Genomic DNA, 17,970 nt, shown 5'->3' with positions numbered 1-17,970 from the left:
GCGCTTTTTTTAGTTGTGGAGGTGGTTTTTATTTCTTCCATAGACCAAAATTTAGTCAACAGCTGCATGGAATAGTAGTTATATATATAAGATAACAAATTTTAATCCACTTTTTTAAAGTCATGGAAAAATTCAGTTACAGCTTTACATGAATGGGCGTGTTCTGAGAGTATTTTGTTGGGGGAATGACTAATGAGATATCTTAATAGTTAAACCATTGCCGGTAGTATTGTAAATTAAATTAAATTAAATTTCTAAGCTATATTTTAGCTGTACATATTTGTTTTGACATGGAGTTAGAAACTAGTTAGTCAGTCTCGATATCACAGGTAAACTGTGTATACTATGAACAAATAAGCCGATTTATGGAACAAAGAGAATTTGTGGAATCGCAAAAGCTCTTATTTATTAGTGAATTTCATCTGAGCAATTACGATGATTGTTCAGCCGAGTTTGACTGCCAGTTGACAATTGTCCAGCTGTAGATGTAGTCGTGTAGCCAAGCTGCAAATAGTTTAATGTAAAATTCATGCACGTTGAGAATTCAAGCCATGCAGGAACACTTGAAAAAAATCATCAGCCATCGGTCTTCCGGCAGGAATCAAACCTCTGCCATGGAGTATATTGAGGGTATCGCAGTTGACGCGTAGCCTGTATTTAAGTATCTTCAGCATGTATTAAAACCTTCAGTGTAGCCTGGATCCCTAGTCTTTATCCTAATCTTATTCAATAGCCCGTATCCCCAGCCTTTATCCTAATGCAGCCTGATATGCCCACTGCCCAGCATGAGTGTATTCTAACTGCCCCATGCTCTTCAGGAAAATAACTGACAGAATTGGCAATTGCTTAAACCACTATTTACTGCAAAACTATGGAAGCTTGGTAAAATATCCCTCACCTGATGGCGCATATTGTAAGGCATGATTCGCATTTGACTGAGGCATGCCTGCGCTTTAATTCGGCTCACCGCCGTCATATGTGAACAAGGCTCCAGAGTCCCGACGATAATAAAATTTTTCCCGAGTATTACGTTAAACAATTGAATGGTTGATTACAAGTCATCTTGCCTCCCAGAAAAGCATCTTGCCCGCTTTTGCTGCACATTTAATTCTGCACACGGTCCAGATCTTCAACAGTCAGTGTTGGCAAGATGGCGGACGCGGTGAACTTGCAATATCAAGTTCGACAAAATAACGAAGAGTTACAGGACTATTTAAAAGATCTTTACAAGTGGGAAGACGAAGTTCAAGCGCAAGATAAGTTGTTAGCTAATTCTAAAACTCCATTAGCCTCGGTAAGCTCGATGTCATGCGTGTAAATGGTGTTTATTTCAAATTATTTGCAAAATTGTACAATCACAATAATTTGTACTTGCATATTTTCACGGAGTAGATAATACTAAAGTACCCAAATTTTGTTTCCCATAGTCACATCCAGTCAGGAATAAAACGCGAAAGAAGAAACCCAAGTCAATTTTGAAACAAACGCCTGCCTCAACTAAAGAAAGGTTGAAAGGATCTAATTTTCAAGCATGGGATAAATATGATGTGGTAGGTGGATACTCTGTGGTGGATATTTTGCGCAGTTTTAACTGCAAATGACCTGTAGTTAGAACAATGTCATATTGATCATGCAGGAAAAAGCTTTGAAAGAAATTGATGACCAAGAAGATCTGGAAACCCAGTCAACGTCAGATGAAGACAGTGAAGATGAGGATGTTATGGAACATAGAAGACTACAACAAGCACTGTTTGAAAAAGAGAAGGTAAATCTTCTCAGTACTAAACTATTATAGACAGAGTTTAACATCAGTTATTGCAATATTTTTGAGCATAATCTAAAAAATCATTTCCAAAATAACATATATATACCCCATATCCCCTAATATAGGGTAATGATTTGTTTAAAGAAGGAAAGTATGAAGCAGCTATCAATCGTTACACTACAGCTATTGGCTTGGATCCAAATAATGCTATATTACCTGCTAACAGAGCTATGGCGTTAATTAAAGTTCAAAGGTATCTTGGTAAACTAATGTTTTTAAACACTTTTTAAAAAGCATAATATATAGTTGGGAATTAGTAAGTAAGGCCTAGGTCAAATGTCACTCTTTTCATGCACCAAACCTAATGCAAGTCTTTGAGCTCATTTGCATTAGGTGCCACGCGTGAGAGGAGTTTCAACCTTTGAGCTAGTTCTAAGGTTGAAACCTTATTATATGACATGCACAAGCACAATGTAGAACCAAAATGTATCACCAATTCACAATTTATGTCAAATTTCAGATATGGAGCAGCAATACAAGATTGTGACACAGCGTTAGCATTAGATAACACATATGTTAAGGCATTTGCAAGAAGAGCAACAGCTAAATATTCACTGGGAAGGTTGAAGGAAGCCATGGAAGATTATGAAATGTTGCTGAAACTTCATCCTTGCAATAAACAAGCGTTAGATGGTATCAAGGAAATTCAAAAGGTAGCATCCATATAAAATTCCACTTGTTGTAGGTTTGATGAGACCTGACAATAGGTAAATTTTGGAAATATTTATTGCATTACATAATGCCTTTTTTATTAAAAATGCAACACATATTAAACACTGCTGCATATGATTGCTATTCTTAATTGTAATTGTTTTAAAACTAATTTCTCTAACATGTTTTCTAATTAGATGCTAACAAAACAACTGAAAGATAGTAAAGAGAAAAATGAACAAACAACGGTTGAACTACAAAAAGTATGTATCTCCTAATTTATAGATAATTGTAAAATTACACCAGCAACACTTATGTAATATGTATACCAACTTATTGTTATTCCTAGAAACAGAAACCAATGAAACGCTATCTTATTGAAGAAATTGGAGTGGCTAGTAGTGATGAAGAAGAAAATACTTCCATGGAGAGCAAATCTGATCTAATTGAAAAACTGAGTAATCTTGGCTCACCTCTTGTGAACAATGCTGCTTCAGTACCAGTCAAAACAATAGGTGAAAATACGAAGAATAGTAAGACCATAGAAGATCATAACCATTTGGCAAAACCTGCCATAACAGATGAAGTGTTTGCAAGTATACCTCAAAACTGTAATACATCTTCACAACATAAACCTGATGTTTTAAAAGATTGCTCAAACCCAAATACAAGTCTGCCTTCAAGTTGCTATACAGATCACACTATAACAAATTGTAAACTGACACCTCCAATTTCATCAATACAATTTCAAACAACATGGAAACAGTTGGAAAAGAACCCAGATCTATTGTACAGTTATATGAAGGTATATCGATCATGCATCTGTTGTGTAAATCTCTTTTCTTCAAGTGCACCACAATGTAACTAGATTGATTCCTTTTTGCAGATAATACCACCAGATCAGCTTCCAAAGGTTATGGGTGAATCTGTGGAGTCATCACTTTTGATAAATATCTTCACGATACTTCACAATTATTATGTAAGGTACGGTCTCTGAGTCTTGTATGTCACTATAGCAATGAAGAACAAACATGAGCAAATCTTGACTGTCAACTTTTGCCATTAACATATCAAATCAATGAATGTTTTGTTTGATTCTGATTTAAGTCTTGTGCAAATTTGCACATTTATGTATAGAAGTATCATGACTAGCAATTTAACAACTGTCATTTACAGGGATTGTCATCCTATCTTTGATGTACTAAACTACATTTCACAAGTGAAGCGATTTTCCATGACAATGATGTTCTTGTCTGTGAAAGAAAAATCTGGTAATAATGATTCTTTATTTTTTTTCCAGTTTTGTATCTATAATTTACTTTGTCGTAGCTAAAGTTCAATTTTGTTATTGTTTATTAGTGGTGAAGGATCTTTTTGTCCATCTGGAAACATTACCAGAAAATAACAAAACATTTACGAAGAATGAATTGCAGGCTTTGAAGTTAAAATATGGAGTTAGATAACCCTGTTTTTTATGGGCATATCCTAGGCTGTCCATATCCAATTTTAAAATGCTTCTGAAAAGTTGAAGTTCTGATTTCAAAAAATCATTTATTGTATACACACCTTGTAGTAAGGATTCTATAAATATACACCATAAAAATTAATAGATGATATTCTATTTGTACAAAAAATAATTGCTATTGAATTATTTATTCATTATTGTCAAATCTGTTCAATATTTTCTTATGATAATTAATGTTCATAGATAATTTAATTATCTCACAAAATATAACAATCCTGAGAAATGGTTGTAAATGTTGCACCCGACAGCCCCCTTTAAATCTTTGAACAGGAATCTGACTGGTCCACAATTTATTTCATCAGTGCCTAACTCCAGATCTGTTGACCTTGCAAGAGACTGGCCACCATAGACTCCTCTAGGGCCATCAACTGTTGCATTTATAGTATACCAAATATTCTTGTGAACTTTAACTGGTTTATTAAAAATCACATCATAAGCGAAACACTGACTGGAACAACTAAAGGAACCTTCACTTTGCAGTAACATTGTATCATCCTCATCTGAGACATAAACTTGAAAGGTATATGAATCATCATTATTGTCACTACCATATAAACCAACACCACACAACAAAATATTAGAATTGGATGAAAATGTCAAAATGTTTGGCATTCTGCTTGTCTCAATGTCAAGTGAATCGTAAACATGTTCCCACAGAGAACATCGGTAGTACCCACGTCTGGGTACTTGAGAAAATGGTAACACTGTTTCATCCTCAAGTGTATCATTAAACTTTAAGAACATGTTAATGACATCCTCGTGACGCAATAGTCTTGATTTTGCCACATGCTCAGCAAACTCATGCTGTGACATTAATGGGTAACGAATCAGGTTAACGACATCATTAATACCCTCTTCAGAAAGTCTCTCATCACATGGTTCACTGGTGTCTGTTGAATTCTGTGTCACCCATTTTTGAACAGCCAAGAATAATTCAATCTCTTTAGCATGCAGCGTATCTCTTTTGAGTAACTCACAGATAACTTCCCTATCAATCTGGCAAAAACACTCCGAATTAACCGCCTCTACGGTTTCACTATCCAGAAACTCCCAACAAATCTTCTCTACAAACTCATCTTTGAAGCTTCTAGCGAAGGAAAGCAGTTTAAAAACATTGCCAGCTTCAACAGACTTTTCTATAAATTCGCTGCATTTCTTCTCCAAAGCCGGAACTATGTATTTTTTAGCCAAGTAACTCACGCCCAATACTATATCAATAGTTAATTCCACTTCGTCGCAGTATAGAAACCTCAAAAATTCAACAAAACTTTCATAATTACTATCAGGGATTTCAATAATGTCCTTCACCTCTGCTAAGCTGCCATAAAACATAGCATAGAAGACTGGACTGCTAATAGCGAGAACATATTTATGCGCAGGCAGATTATGTTTTTGCGTTTCCGCCGTGTCGTCGTTCATACCGACAGAAAAATGTACATCGCTCATTAGTGTATTTTTGAACATAAATCTGTTTCTTTCGCGAATTGTTTCCCTGCATGCTTGCCAGTGGTCTTCGTTAGCAGTTGAAGCAGTACTTTCTGTATATTTGTTCCCGTCTAGGTCACTTTCAACCAAGTTCTCGTCTATAGCTTCGGCTGTTTCGCTTTTGTTCTCTGCCATCTTTTCTTGTCTTTAATTTGAATCACTTTTGTTGCATTGGTTCAATACTTCATCTTGTGCTGTATCATTGACACATAACATTGCATCATTCAGATATTATGTAGAGATCAGCTGAGAAAAAAAGTCAGTGAACAGTACGTAATATCAACTAGAACGATAACTGGAAAGGAGGGATTTCAATAATTTTTAAATTATCGCATTGTTCATACTATTTTCTCGCTAAAAAATGTTTAGGCGTTAGGCTAGTTGTAAACACGCTATCGATTTTATCACATTGCCGCGAAAATGCACTACAAACAAGTTGCAACCCACACGCGCGCGCTTTCCCGGCAACCGCAAATACAAGCGACTGAGATCTCACACACCTGTCTTTAGGCATGAAAAAATTAACTCAATTACTGTAAGCCCAACAATAAACCTTCAAAGCGTGGCTTTTTCTCTGCATATACTTGTTAGAGACCGCCTCCCGAGACCAGGAAAAGCTTAAATACGTTAAATTTATCTTCGCTCTCGCCTCTCAAGGCTTGCCACTGTGGCCGATGCGTCTATGCACGCGCTAGGTTTGTGCCACAAAACCCACTTGGTTACTCACTGGGGTTGTATCAAGCCCGTTTAGCTTAAACGGTGGATATTATGAACAGTAATGCACTTGAATATGTAGTTGTAAACAGTATCTTACGTTCTTTCCAAAAATTTTTTTCTAACCATCATCATACAAAGAAATTTGAGCAAGAAGTGGAAGACATTAGTCCTTCCAAAGGAGAAACTGAGCCAACTAAGACGGCCGGAAAAGGAAAACTAAACTCGTTAGAGAGTTTTACGTGACAACGGAACATAAATGCAAGCAACTTTGGAAGAGCTGCCAACAAGGAGTTAATGCCTTAATGGTTTTGGCAAACAACGTGTTCTTCCCCATTTTTAAACGCAGCAAATTGATTTTTATCTCGAAATAGAGAAGAGATTACGGACTTCAATATTCACTGAAAATAGAAAATAATCAACGAAGATAAAACAATAAAGAATGTGAAATAAATACATGCGGTTTAGGCCTGAATTGTACCCGGCGAATCGAGCGTTCATAACCACGGAATTAACAAAATATTTTAGCAAACTAAGCCGTTCAGTCATTAATATTGGGATTCCTTTCGCAAATCGTGGACCCTAAACGGATAATTACAATATTTACATGAGTCTTCTAGGCCTGTTTCAACCAGCGTCGTGCCGAAAATCATATTTTTAACAATAGTTAATCAATGGGAATGCCTCATTATCTATTGTTTATGCGTTCAGCACATGGAAATCACGACGTTTGAAACAGGCCTTACTCTTACTTGGCATCGATGCATAGAGTGCATTGTCTGTTGGAATGTTTCTCAGGTAATAAAAGGTGGTTGAACTCGAAAAAATAGTCAGACTTGGTTGTCTTCTCGAAAAAGGAAGGATCAATCGAAGAAGTGTAGGGAAAAGTTGAAAGAATCTTTGCTCAGGTACATGGTCATGGTAATGCTTACTGATGGTTGGTTAAAAAAATCTGTTGTCTTGATCTTTGGCTTTCCAAATTAATTCACTCGTCCTGTGATTTGAATACGCAGAAGGCATTAGTCATTAGCAAATGCAGGCATATCCTTGCACGTTTTCACTGCTATATCTTGTATATTTCGATTGAAAATGTGACATAAAAGTGAGCTGTTAACCTGATTCTGTTTTTCTTTGCTTATTTCATTTCAGAACACACTACAGCGCCGAAAGATGGGGAAGGTGAAACACAAACTTTGCTCGTAACGAATAATAGGTATTGTTCCCATTAATATATGTATTTGTATTTTGCATTTGACTTTGAGACTTGAAATAACACGTTTGTACACAGTTGGCGAAACTAAAACATAGTTTAATCAAACTTTTCGGACTTTATCCAACATTTTTCCCAAGAAATGACCGAAACTTTACCGGCTGTCCTTTTTTTCGGACACGGCTGCCGAATCGTGTATACTCGTCCGTCAGCGCTTTAGGTTAATTTTGTACTGGGAAAGACCGATATATTGGTATCCGTATGCACTTTTACGCTAGACGTTACATGTGCTGAGTTATTTTCAGTCTGTTTTACCAACGTTTTCTTCTTTTAGAATGAAAGAATCGGAGTTGAGAGATGTCGGAGCTGCCTTGGGACATTTATGCACGCAAATACAAAACTCAATTTGATTTCGGTGAAAATATGCATGAGTAAAAATGCATGGGATTTGGCTTTTTTTGGCTGAGATATGCTGAACACTCTTCTGTTTACCTCCTTGATTTTCAACTTTTCGACTTGCGGTTTTTGCATGGGTTAACCTGGTCGTGTCAAGTGCATGTGGAGTAAATACAAGTGATTCTGGGGCCCCATCACTTGTAGTTTCTCCATCTTGAACGACAATAGTCCGGACAAAAAATATCGCTCTTAGAGCGTCTAAAACATAAAAATGCATGAGAAATTTCTAGAAGGAGATAATAGTCGAGTGTTTTAGTGTTCTCAGGACTATGAAAAAAACTCGATATTTCCTACAAAACGTGCATGACATTTTGTATTCGCGTGCGCGATGCGAAGGCCTTGGACGAGTGGCGTAGGAGATGTTGGAGGTCTATATTCGGGTTTTGAGTGCTTATCTTTAATGCTTTCTACATAAATTATATTTCTCTCTTGAAAATTAATTAGATATTTTTGAATCTACGTTAAGTGATCAGATTATGAAGGATCGTCGCAGGATCAGATGATGAAGGATCGTCGCAGGATCAGATGATGAAGGATTGTCGCAGAATCAGATATTGAAAGATCGTCGCAGGAACGGATGATGGACGACGAGACAGGTGTACAAGCAGAAGCTGGTTGAGGTACATACTATAGGTATACTAATTAGAGTAATGCATGATTAATGTTAGTGCATGGTTTATTCTCGGATTGATTCCTGCTGGTGGTCTAACCTAGTATATTCACACATCAAGTGACATTTCACCCTTTTCGACAATGCATGATAACAGAAAATTTCTCACAGCCCTTTGAGGGCGTTTTCGATGTTTCTCAATGAAACATTCCTAGTTTTGTCACTTGCGTGTGAACGACTTAACAGCTGCGGAAGATGCATGATGGCTTTAAAGCGTTGAAATGAAAGTAAGAAAACGGGTAATTAGCATGGCAGACGCGCACGCAACGAGAAAATATCGAATTCGTATTAGTCTAATTTTAGATCAATACGAAGGTAAACCAGAGTATACTTATATGATTATATAAGTTCTCTTTTCAGTCTGTGATATAATGCGACCGTTTCGAAGGACCGTCCGTCAATGGCATCAAAAATTATTCTTCAGTCTTTCCGAATATTTAAATTTAAATCATTGACCTTTGAAATGAAGAAAAAATTACTATTTATTGTTTCGAGACTAGCATTCTTCTGTTTCCCTTGTTAGTACTCATTTTTCGGATTTCGATTTTCCGGTTAATCTCAAGCATGAAGGAAATAAACGTAATCTAATAATTTTAACTGACTTGATGAAGTTTCTATAAGAAGAGAATATAACTCCTATATTACATGATATGTTAATTATTGCATTGCATAATAACTACACTCGCATAATGGGGGATATCTGGGGGTATATTGTTTAACTGTAGATTAATATTGCATAGTACCCTCTTGCCTAAAAAGTGAACCCCTCTAAAGAAGCCTTTACATTTTGACACACTTACTATGTTGTTTAATTTCTTGCACGCCCCACCGTCGATATGGTAACGAAGAAGATGAATGGAACTGTTTGGAATGGAGAAATGAAGCAAATGAAGAAATAAAATTCGGTACACTGTTTCAGTACCAATAATTTACAGGTAATTGTACGGTGTAAAAGGTAAGGGACATTATTGATTAGTAGCTATATTGATTAAGTTGCATGTTAAGCCCGATTACGTTTATTTCCTCCATTTTCGGTAAACCGTAATCTAGAAACGTATAAAAAGAGATAAACAGTGCATGAGGTGCATGTCTTAAGAAGGGATCGCAGAAGAGTGTTGTTGTCTACATCGGTTTGAGATAAAAAGCATGCAAGTCGTGAATACGAAGCATTCCGTTCCAAAATGCCAAATTTACAAAAAAGCGTGATGAGCAATTTGAATAATTGAAATGATTTTTGGCGCCATTGTCGGACAAAGCGCGGTTAATAACAATTTTAAACAGCCTGCCGTTTTGCAACGAACGATTTGCGCGCGCGCACGTTAGACCACTAGCAGGATCAAACTTGGCGAAGCTCAGTGCGATTCCTGGGACTCGATGTGGATGAGCGGAACTGAAAAGGTGAACTATAGATAAAAACTGTCATTGCGGACGATTTCTAATGAAAATACCAAATTCGGACCGCCGGCCGGGTAACCTGAAATTCAGGTTGCCTTTGGAGGGTTTTTCTCCGGGCACTCCGGTTTCCCTCCTTTTCGTTTGGCTTTAAAAAACAGTGTCCATGTCTGGGGCCAAACCAAAACGTGTTCGTTGACAATGATAAAAACGCGTGTGTGGCTTCTGGGTTCGATTCCCAGAACACTGTCGTAAAATAATTTTAAAAATATGGTTGCGGTTTTTTTCAATGTAATTTTTTACCTCGGGCAATCCCCTAAAAGAAAGGCATATTTCGTACATGACCTAAGATACTTAAAATCGAGTTCTCCACGCAGCCCTAATGATCCCAGAAGGTAACTGCAGATCAGTAACCATCCAAAATACAGCAGATCAGTGATTCGTATATATTTTTTATATGAAGTATCGGACGATCAAGCCAAAAACAATTATGGCCGCCAGAACATCCTTGACAACGCAAAAGCGTCTGAATATTCTCGTGCAATAAAACCACTGAATAAAACTCAAATAGTTTCATGGCATGGAAATAGTTTCAGAGGGAAGGTACAAATGTTATTTTTAGTTATTTTAGTACTATCTAGACGTAAATAGTTTAGCTCAAGACAATTAGAATAATATATATAAAAGGTATATTTAATAAAGACTCGCAATATCTTTTTAGCTTAGAGTTTATCAGCAGACCAGCTTCAACAAGCAAAAGATGTGGTAGTCGATCCTCTGTGGTATGTTTCCAGAAATACTGTTTTCAATTTTAATAAGCAAGGACAGCTTAAAATATTGTTATGACTTTCTCTGGCTCTACCACTCCAGAGTCCAGATGGGCTCTAGCTGAAACCTTTTACTTCTCAATATATTTCCCAATTGATTATGCAGTTCATCCTGTTGCACAGTCCTCTCGTACTTATACATTACCCTGTTTTACTTCTATATTCCCATATCACTCATATGCCCCCTTTTAATTGTTTCTCATTCATCTTGTCCTGCCACTCTGCCAGTCATTTCTGGCCCACTTCGCCCTGGGGAAATTTCTAACAAGTTGTTATTTGAATACCATTTTGAGATGTGCACAATCTCATTACTCTCACAGGCTTGTCAGGGATCTACTACGATTAATTCCAAATAATTGTGACTGAGATTTAAGATTTTTCATGCATTTAATTGTCAGGAATTGAATAAATATTTTGATAACTTTTCCCAATATTTGCTTAGCCAAACTCCCCTAATTGTTAAGACCAATGTATATTTACAATAGTGATGTTATTTCTTTAGAGATCAGCATCAAGTTCAGTACAACATTCCTTGGATATTCTTCCTCCAGAAGGTATATTCTGAAAATTATATAATTTAAAACTCTATGGTTCTATTGATATAAAACTGGTGAATATAAGTACAATATGAATTTTGTCTTTTTAATTGGAATTTTATCCTGTCTAAATTTATTTAGAACCAACTCTTAACTGGTCAAACAAATTTGAGGTTAGATGAATCATGTTTGTCCAAATTTTTGGTGTAAAGATTCAAGGCTTGGGTTGAAGTTTGGTTTGTGTATATAGTGTGAACCATGCATGCTCCATGCAATTCTTGGATTAAATTGTACTATAAAATACATTATCGGCTGACTTGTCCTGGTATTGGTTTTAGGAAAATGGTTTGTAAGTGTTAATTTTATATAATAGTGTGCCCAATTGATATCCTTAGGTTGAAAAGGATATTGTTGTCACAGATGTCACAGATGATGTAATTTTTGGGAACGAACAAGATTTGTTAAATACAGATGAAGCCTCCTTACAGGCAAATACTGAAGAAGCCAATGATGAGATAACCAACTCTGCTTTGTCTCCCGATTCAACTAAAACTGAGCAACAGAAAGTCAACTTTGAAAACGAGGAGGGAAATTATTTGTCAGCAAATGAAAAAACTTTGGAAGTGACGACAGAGCAATATGGTATGTATACTTTTTTAGAATTATACATTCCAAAAAAAGACTGCTTTAATTAACAGAATTCCATGTGTCAATCATGAAGATATTTTTATAATACTATATGAATGGCTTATAAACATAATCCTAAAATATTTGCAAAGCTAAATCCTTTAATTTGTTAAATGAAACACAAAACTAGTTTGGCACTGACAATTAAAGTTGTATTAAAAGGAGCTACACATACCTATTTTCACCCAGAGTTTAAAGAAAGACCACTCCATCAATAGTAAAACAAAAGATGTTTAAAAGTCAACTTAATCTTTAAATGATTGAGCTACTAAATTCTTTCAAATTATTAAAAAATCCATAGAAAATGCATCAGAAAATATTGAAACACAACCTGATCAGGATGAAGATATTTTAAAAAGCGGAAACAGTTCAACCACAGGAAATTATGACAATCTTGATCCAAAAGTTCGACAAGGACTGGAGAGAATCAAGAAACTTGATAATATTTTGAGTGAGAAAACGAAGGTATAGTGTATGTTGCTGTCTTTTTCAAAAACAACAAGACGCCGTTCTGGCGTTAACTCCGGCGCACGTGCCAGTCTTCAATATAGAGCTTCTGAACATAAACAATACAGTTCGCGTATTGTTTCGCATACATATTCGCATTTAGATGCCTTGCGAACCTAAATGTTCGATCGCGAAATTCAGAAGCACATCGCAGTATAGAAGTTCAATTGTTCAAAAATGTAAATAAACCGCATGATACATTCGCTTCGTCTTACACTTTGCCTTTGGAATTCGCGCTTATATATAGTTGTATTAAATCTTCGATCCTGTGCAAACTACGCGACGTGTCAACGCGCCCATACACGACCACATCATCTTGTTAAACGGCGAAATAGCAGCGATATTATTAAAATAGGACCGAGTCTACATGTATTAAATATATTCTTACCCCAATTCAATCTAAACTTAATCGAACAGCATAAAAAGAACGGTTTATTTGTTCCTCTTGGAGGAATTGCCATATCATGCGAGCGAAATCGAATCGCGCATTGGAAAATTAGCCAAAGCTGTGCACCACAACTCTTGGGAGATAAGACTGGGACGTAGATAAATACGATCACATACACTATTCAAATACTAGTATATTTCGCGCCATTACAGACTTGCGACGACGAAAAATAATAAAAAAAAAAATAAAAAAAAAAAAACAAAAACAAAACAAAACCGGGGCGAATTTTCAACTCCGTCGCTGACGCCGGAGTAATAACTATCATTCACAATCCTATCAGGTTTGAGAAATGAAATGTTTGATTGTAGAGGGAAAGAGAGGTCAAGAGACAACGTCTTGATCAAGAACGTTTATGGCGGGAACAACTTGATGTGCTTGAGAAAAATAGAGATGCTGAACTTGGGAGACCTGTTGATCTTGGGCCTGCTCATATGTTGGCTCTTGGAGCTCCACAGGACACAGGTTATTACTAATACTCTATATTGATTGATTAATTGATTGATTTATTAGTTGATTAATTAATTGATTGATTTGTTAATTAATTGATTAATTAATTGATTGATTGATTAATTAATTGATTAATTGATTGATTGGAAGCACGTACTTATTACTGCAGCAGCTGACAGTATCGGTTTTATCAGATGAAAGCTTTCCTATAAGTCTTAGTTGACTCGCAACAAATATTTGTATTTACGTATTTCAGATGAAAGTGTTTACGAGGATTCTCCACCAGTGACTCCACTGTTTACTACACAACCCCTGGTGGATGAGGAAAGAATGCAAAAACATTTTGAAGGAAGCTCTTCTCAGACACATTCCAGTGACGTTAAAGGTAACATTCACCGAGGTTTGACAGAATTTTGACGAAGACTAAGGCTTGCTTTACACTGTTGCGTTTTTCAAATACATCTAAATTTTTATTATTTAAGATGTAGGTCAAGAAATACATTCTAAAATCCGCGGAAAACTAGTTTCCTGGCATTTATTTACTTTTCAAAGATAAGATAAATATATACATGAATTTAGTGCTTTTGGTAATAATTTCATGTCCAGAATCTTTAATTCTGATCCTAGTATAAGTAGTTGTGTAAGGATTAGGGTCAGGTTTAGGATTAAAAGTTAGGATTATTATCTGATTATCGTGGATTCTGGACATGAAATTACTACCGAGTTTTACGAGTGTGTGAAATATGAAGACGCGTAAGAGGAAAATAGTCCTAAAGATAGATTTGTTGTGTTTGCCGTGTCCGTGAGCTTACGATCTGCAACTCCCATACCTACAACGCCGTTCGCTTCCAATAAAAATTTCAATTGCTCTTAATTCTTTGAAGAAGATGACATCCCGACTGCGGAAAGTAAAAATAAAGCAGGTGCGAGTGGTGTTGGGAATGAGGAGAAAGTGAGGAAAAATAACAAAAAGAATAAAAAAGATGGGAAAATGAGAAAGAGGGATTTTATCAAGCGAAATATTTTGGTGAGTTGACCAACCATGTTAGTCTTACAGCCAGCAGACTACAGACATACTTCAAGACTTACTTCAAGTTCACTTTACTATTTCAGTTAGCAGCGGATGCTAATAACATGGTCGCTATGACGGAAGAGGAGAAGAAACGACTGGAAGAAATCCTTTCTGATGTAGGAGATCTTATGGAAGAGGTAGAAATATAAGATACTGTAATCAAAGGTTTTTCACATTCGAATGAAATGATTTCGTAAAGCATCATGTAATCTTAACGTTGATTTTAGCCAGTGAATAAGGAATCATTGATTCTATATGGAAGTGGTTTTGTTCCAAGTCAAGAAGAGGCTGAACAACTGGCTGATATAGACACGTACGTCATTTAATTTATGTCTGGGCGTCATCATCGTAATTTATCATACAATGATGATCTTCGTTGTTAGTGGGTGGCACATAGAATGTCCTCTTTTTCGGAAAGGAATTTCTTTTTCATCAAGTACAGGGCGCAGTGGATCGTAGAACATCGCACGGTGATGAGAGCGATAGCTAAGGCGCTGTTTACATGAGCCCGGTTACCCGAGATTCAACGAAGCGTGAGATGATTTTGAGGTGTTGAAATGAGCAGATAACGTGATCCTGACAGTCATATAATCACCACAGCAATAGCTTGTGCTTGTTTGGTGTCATAAAGACTTATTTCGTGTCATAAAGACTTATTTCAATACCTCAAAGTCCTCTCAGCCTCTAAGCTTAAACCTGCTTCTCATTATTTACTGACAGTCAGCGATATATTGTTGGTGACTGGTGGGGAAAATATACAAAATAACAGCGTTGTCTTCCTCTAGTGAAAATTTATAATAGCCATCGTCGACTGTCAGTGTGTCGGTTTCTTTGTTCATGGACTTCGTGATAGAAGAAATGAGTACTTTATACTAAATGCTATAAAAAACAGCTAAAGTTTCGTTTGATTACAGTCGTCTACAGTCTCTTATACCATGTGAAGAATACGCAGCGTTGTGTGAACAAACTGAAGAAGACAAGCAATCTCTTCACGTAGGTTTTGTTTTAACCGAATACCAAAGTTTAAACCTTTTTTAACAGGATCTGCGTTTTTATTTCAGAGTGAGACTCCAAGAAGTGGAACAGGAAGTTTTCTTTCTGAAAAAGATATGCCAAGTAAGAATTACACAAACCGCCCGTTTCATACGCCGTATTCAACATGTGCCGAATTCATTAAAAACAATAGATAATAAGTTGGAGTATTTCAGCTTTATTGTCTTTTTGTTGCGTTCAAACGGTACCCGGAACGAGGCCTTTATGTATTCGGCACATGTGAAGTGTGGTGTATGAGACAGGGCATGAGTTTTTAAATTCACTGTTTTTTAATTTTCCAGATTGAATGAAATTTAGGACAACAGTGACAACGGCTAATAATGTTCACAACTTGTATTGGGTCGTGTTATATTTTATATTAATATTCACATGAGCTCAGTTACCCGATATTTTACGAAACGTGACATGATTTTACGTATTAAACACGACCACAGGATCATGTTATTTACTCATTTCAATACCTCAAAGTTACTTTACGCTTCGTTAAATCTCGGTAACCAGGCTCATACAAACAGCCTCGGTAAACCGTGCATTTTACTTTAAAACAACGGTAAATTTCTGAGGTTTATACTCGCGTTTGAGCACATGCATAAACGTCACAAACATGAGAACAAAAGTATTTTAAACAATGAAAAGATTCGTCCTGATTACTGAATCATAACTGATGCAATGGATTCGATCATGATTGGATGAGAAACCGTATTGTTGTGATAATGCATGTGTGGTAATTCTCAGTGTTGAAGGGTTTATATGATATTAGCAATGAAAAATATATGAAAGTAGTTGCTACTAGCTGTGTCTCAAACACGTCGTTATATTTCTAGCGTTTGGTGAGTTGGTTTTACAAGAAAAGAAAGAAATGCGTGAAATGAAACAGCGATTAATGGCGATAGAAAATCAACTACAAGGATTTCAAGACGATGACCATGACGAGGTAAGTTAGACTAAACCCTGCTCTGAAACTGCGGTATACCAGCGGCCTCGTACATTCTCAGTGGCAATAGACCTGTTCACTGAATCATACAATACTTCATGTTCGTACAGGGTATTCTGTCTGAGTCCTTACTACGACATCTTCTGGATGATAGTTCCCGAACAACTTCTCAAGCTACAACTATCTTCGACAGAATTTCATCAACGAGTTATGACACTACATCCAGTTTTGATAGCAGTTCAGTCATCTCGATTATCACGTCACCAAGCATGGAGGAGCAATGATGTAATGTGATGTGGTCTTGTGTGTTCAGGTATGTATTTAGGATAACCTTTTATGTGCTAGAAAACTCCACTATTCTTTCATTGCCATCAAGTTACTTATTTTTAGTATCTTTCGTAGAGGTTTATTATTATTATTTTATTATCTTACCATTTTAAGTTACATTAAGTTTTAATCTCGGGCACTGTACAAAAAAAGCGCAGATGCAGAAAAAGCAAAGTTTTGAGCTGTGACCTATACTAAAGTGGGTATAACCTCTGTTAAATCCTGCTAAATTACTACTATAAATGGCAGTATCTTTCAATTTCTTGAACGTCATTTCCGCCAGCCCACGCTTCCTGGTTTTCCAACAAAAACACGAACATAAGTATTGACATTACATCTGCAGTCGTGCTTGACTCGTAACAACCTTGTACTCGTCTATAAGCCATTCTTTACTTCACTCTGCAAATGTCTTTCAATTACAACGATTTTCGAGTCATCCCAGAATCTCAACGTCGGCGTAGCTATAGAATACCAGTTGTAAACAGCAAAGACCAAATAATTGTTCAAATTTTTGAAAAGGTGGCTGGTCATGATGGAGTGATAGATGCTTTTGAATTGCAAAACCTGCTTCAGACTTGTTTTCGTCGTGAGTTGGGGGAGTACAAGTTCAATTTGGAAACTTGTCGAAGTTTATTGCTGTTATATGATACAGATGCTAGCTTTTGTGTTGAATTCGACGAGTTTTATAAACTATGGAAAGACTTGAAAATTTGGTATGGTATATTTAAGAAATACGATGCAGACAAGAGTTTTGATATGAGCGCCCGAGAACTCAACAGAGCATTGAAGGAAATACCAGATTTTAACATCTCTCAAAAGGCGATCGAAATCTTTATACGAAGATTTGCAAACAAGAACGGGAACGTAGATCTGGATGATTTTTTTCAAATCATAGCACGAACGAAATGTCTAAGTAGGTCGTTTGAAAGGCAGATGTTAAGAAGTGGAAATGTCGGAAGAAACCCTCAAGCAAGGTTTACCTTGGAAGCGTATTTACAAGCTTGTATTGTAACATAGTTACGATCATACATTCGCCTAATATGGACAATATGGACATAAGAATTGCTAATTTGTTGCTATAATGCCTGTAATTGAGCAATTAGAACGACGATTGTAAATTTGTACCTTGCGTCATTAGTAATTAAATGTTCTGCAAACATTCAACTTGTTTATGAAGAATTTCGAAATAATTATTCTCAATTAA

At 36.3% G+C, this 17,970-nt stretch overlaps 3 protein-coding genes across 4 annotated transcripts; 2 read left to right on the top strand and 1 right to left on the bottom strand.

Moving 5' to 3' along the window:
• The first annotated feature begins 1,150 nt into the window (after positions 1–1,150).
• On the top strand, positions 1,151–4,072 carry LOC114521676 (RNA polymerase II-associated protein 3-like). The gene is made up of 10 exons (XM_028542180.1): positions 1,151–1,294; positions 1,428–1,550; positions 1,637–1,765; positions 1,891–2,018; positions 2,286–2,478; positions 2,674–2,739; positions 2,826–3,281; positions 3,363–3,460; positions 3,653–3,747; positions 3,836–4,072. The coding sequence occupies exons 1-10, from the start codon at positions 1,151–1,153 to the stop codon at positions 3,937–3,939; spliced, it is 1,536 nt and encodes a 511-aa protein (XP_028397981.1). The 3' UTR covers positions 3,940–4,072.
• Positions 4,047–5,625, bottom strand: LOC114521677 (BTB/POZ domain-containing protein 6-like). Its single transcript, XM_028542181.1, has one exon. It carries the CDS (start codon positions 5,619–5,621, stop codon positions 4,194–4,196), a length of 1,428 nt encoding a protein of 475 aa, XP_028397982.1. The 5' UTR covers positions 5,622–5,625; the 3' UTR covers positions 4,047–4,193.
• Positions 5,626–10,418: 4,793 nt separating this feature from the next.
• LOC114521970 (fibrous sheath-interacting protein 1-like) lies at positions 10,419–17,373 on the top strand. 2 transcript variants are annotated; one of them, XM_028542554.1, is made up of 16 exons: positions 10,419–10,531; positions 10,650–10,710; positions 11,258–11,309; positions 11,433–11,464; positions 11,687–11,933; positions 12,280–12,443; positions 13,242–13,395; positions 13,637–13,765; positions 14,268–14,407; positions 14,494–14,589; positions 14,680–14,765; positions 15,367–15,445; positions 15,514–15,568; positions 16,330–16,439; positions 16,550–16,752; positions 17,286–17,373. In XM_028542554.1, exons 1-15 carry the CDS (start codon positions 10,509–10,511, stop codon positions 16,721–16,723), a joined length of 1,602 nt encoding a protein of 533 aa, XP_028398355.1. In that variant the 5' UTR covers positions 10,419–10,508; the 3' UTR covers positions 16,724–16,752; positions 17,286–17,373. The 2 variants fall into 2 exon arrangements, with proteins under 2 accessions (XP_028398355.1, XP_028398354.1); XM_028542553.1 differs by having other exon boundaries at positions 14,265–14,407.
• The last annotated feature ends 597 nt before the right edge of the window (positions 17,374–17,970 follow it).

Source organism: Dendronephthya gigantea, unplaced genomic scaffold, assembly GCF_004324835.1.
Source record: "Dendronephthya gigantea isolate DGI-Jeju-01 unplaced genomic scaffold, DenGig_1.0 000021F, whole genome shotgun sequence".
Taxonomy (NCBI): Eukaryota; Metazoa; Cnidaria; class Anthozoa; order Malacalcyonacea; family Nephtheidae; genus Dendronephthya; species Dendronephthya gigantea.
This window is presented reverse-complemented; position numbering and strand designations above follow the sequence as displayed.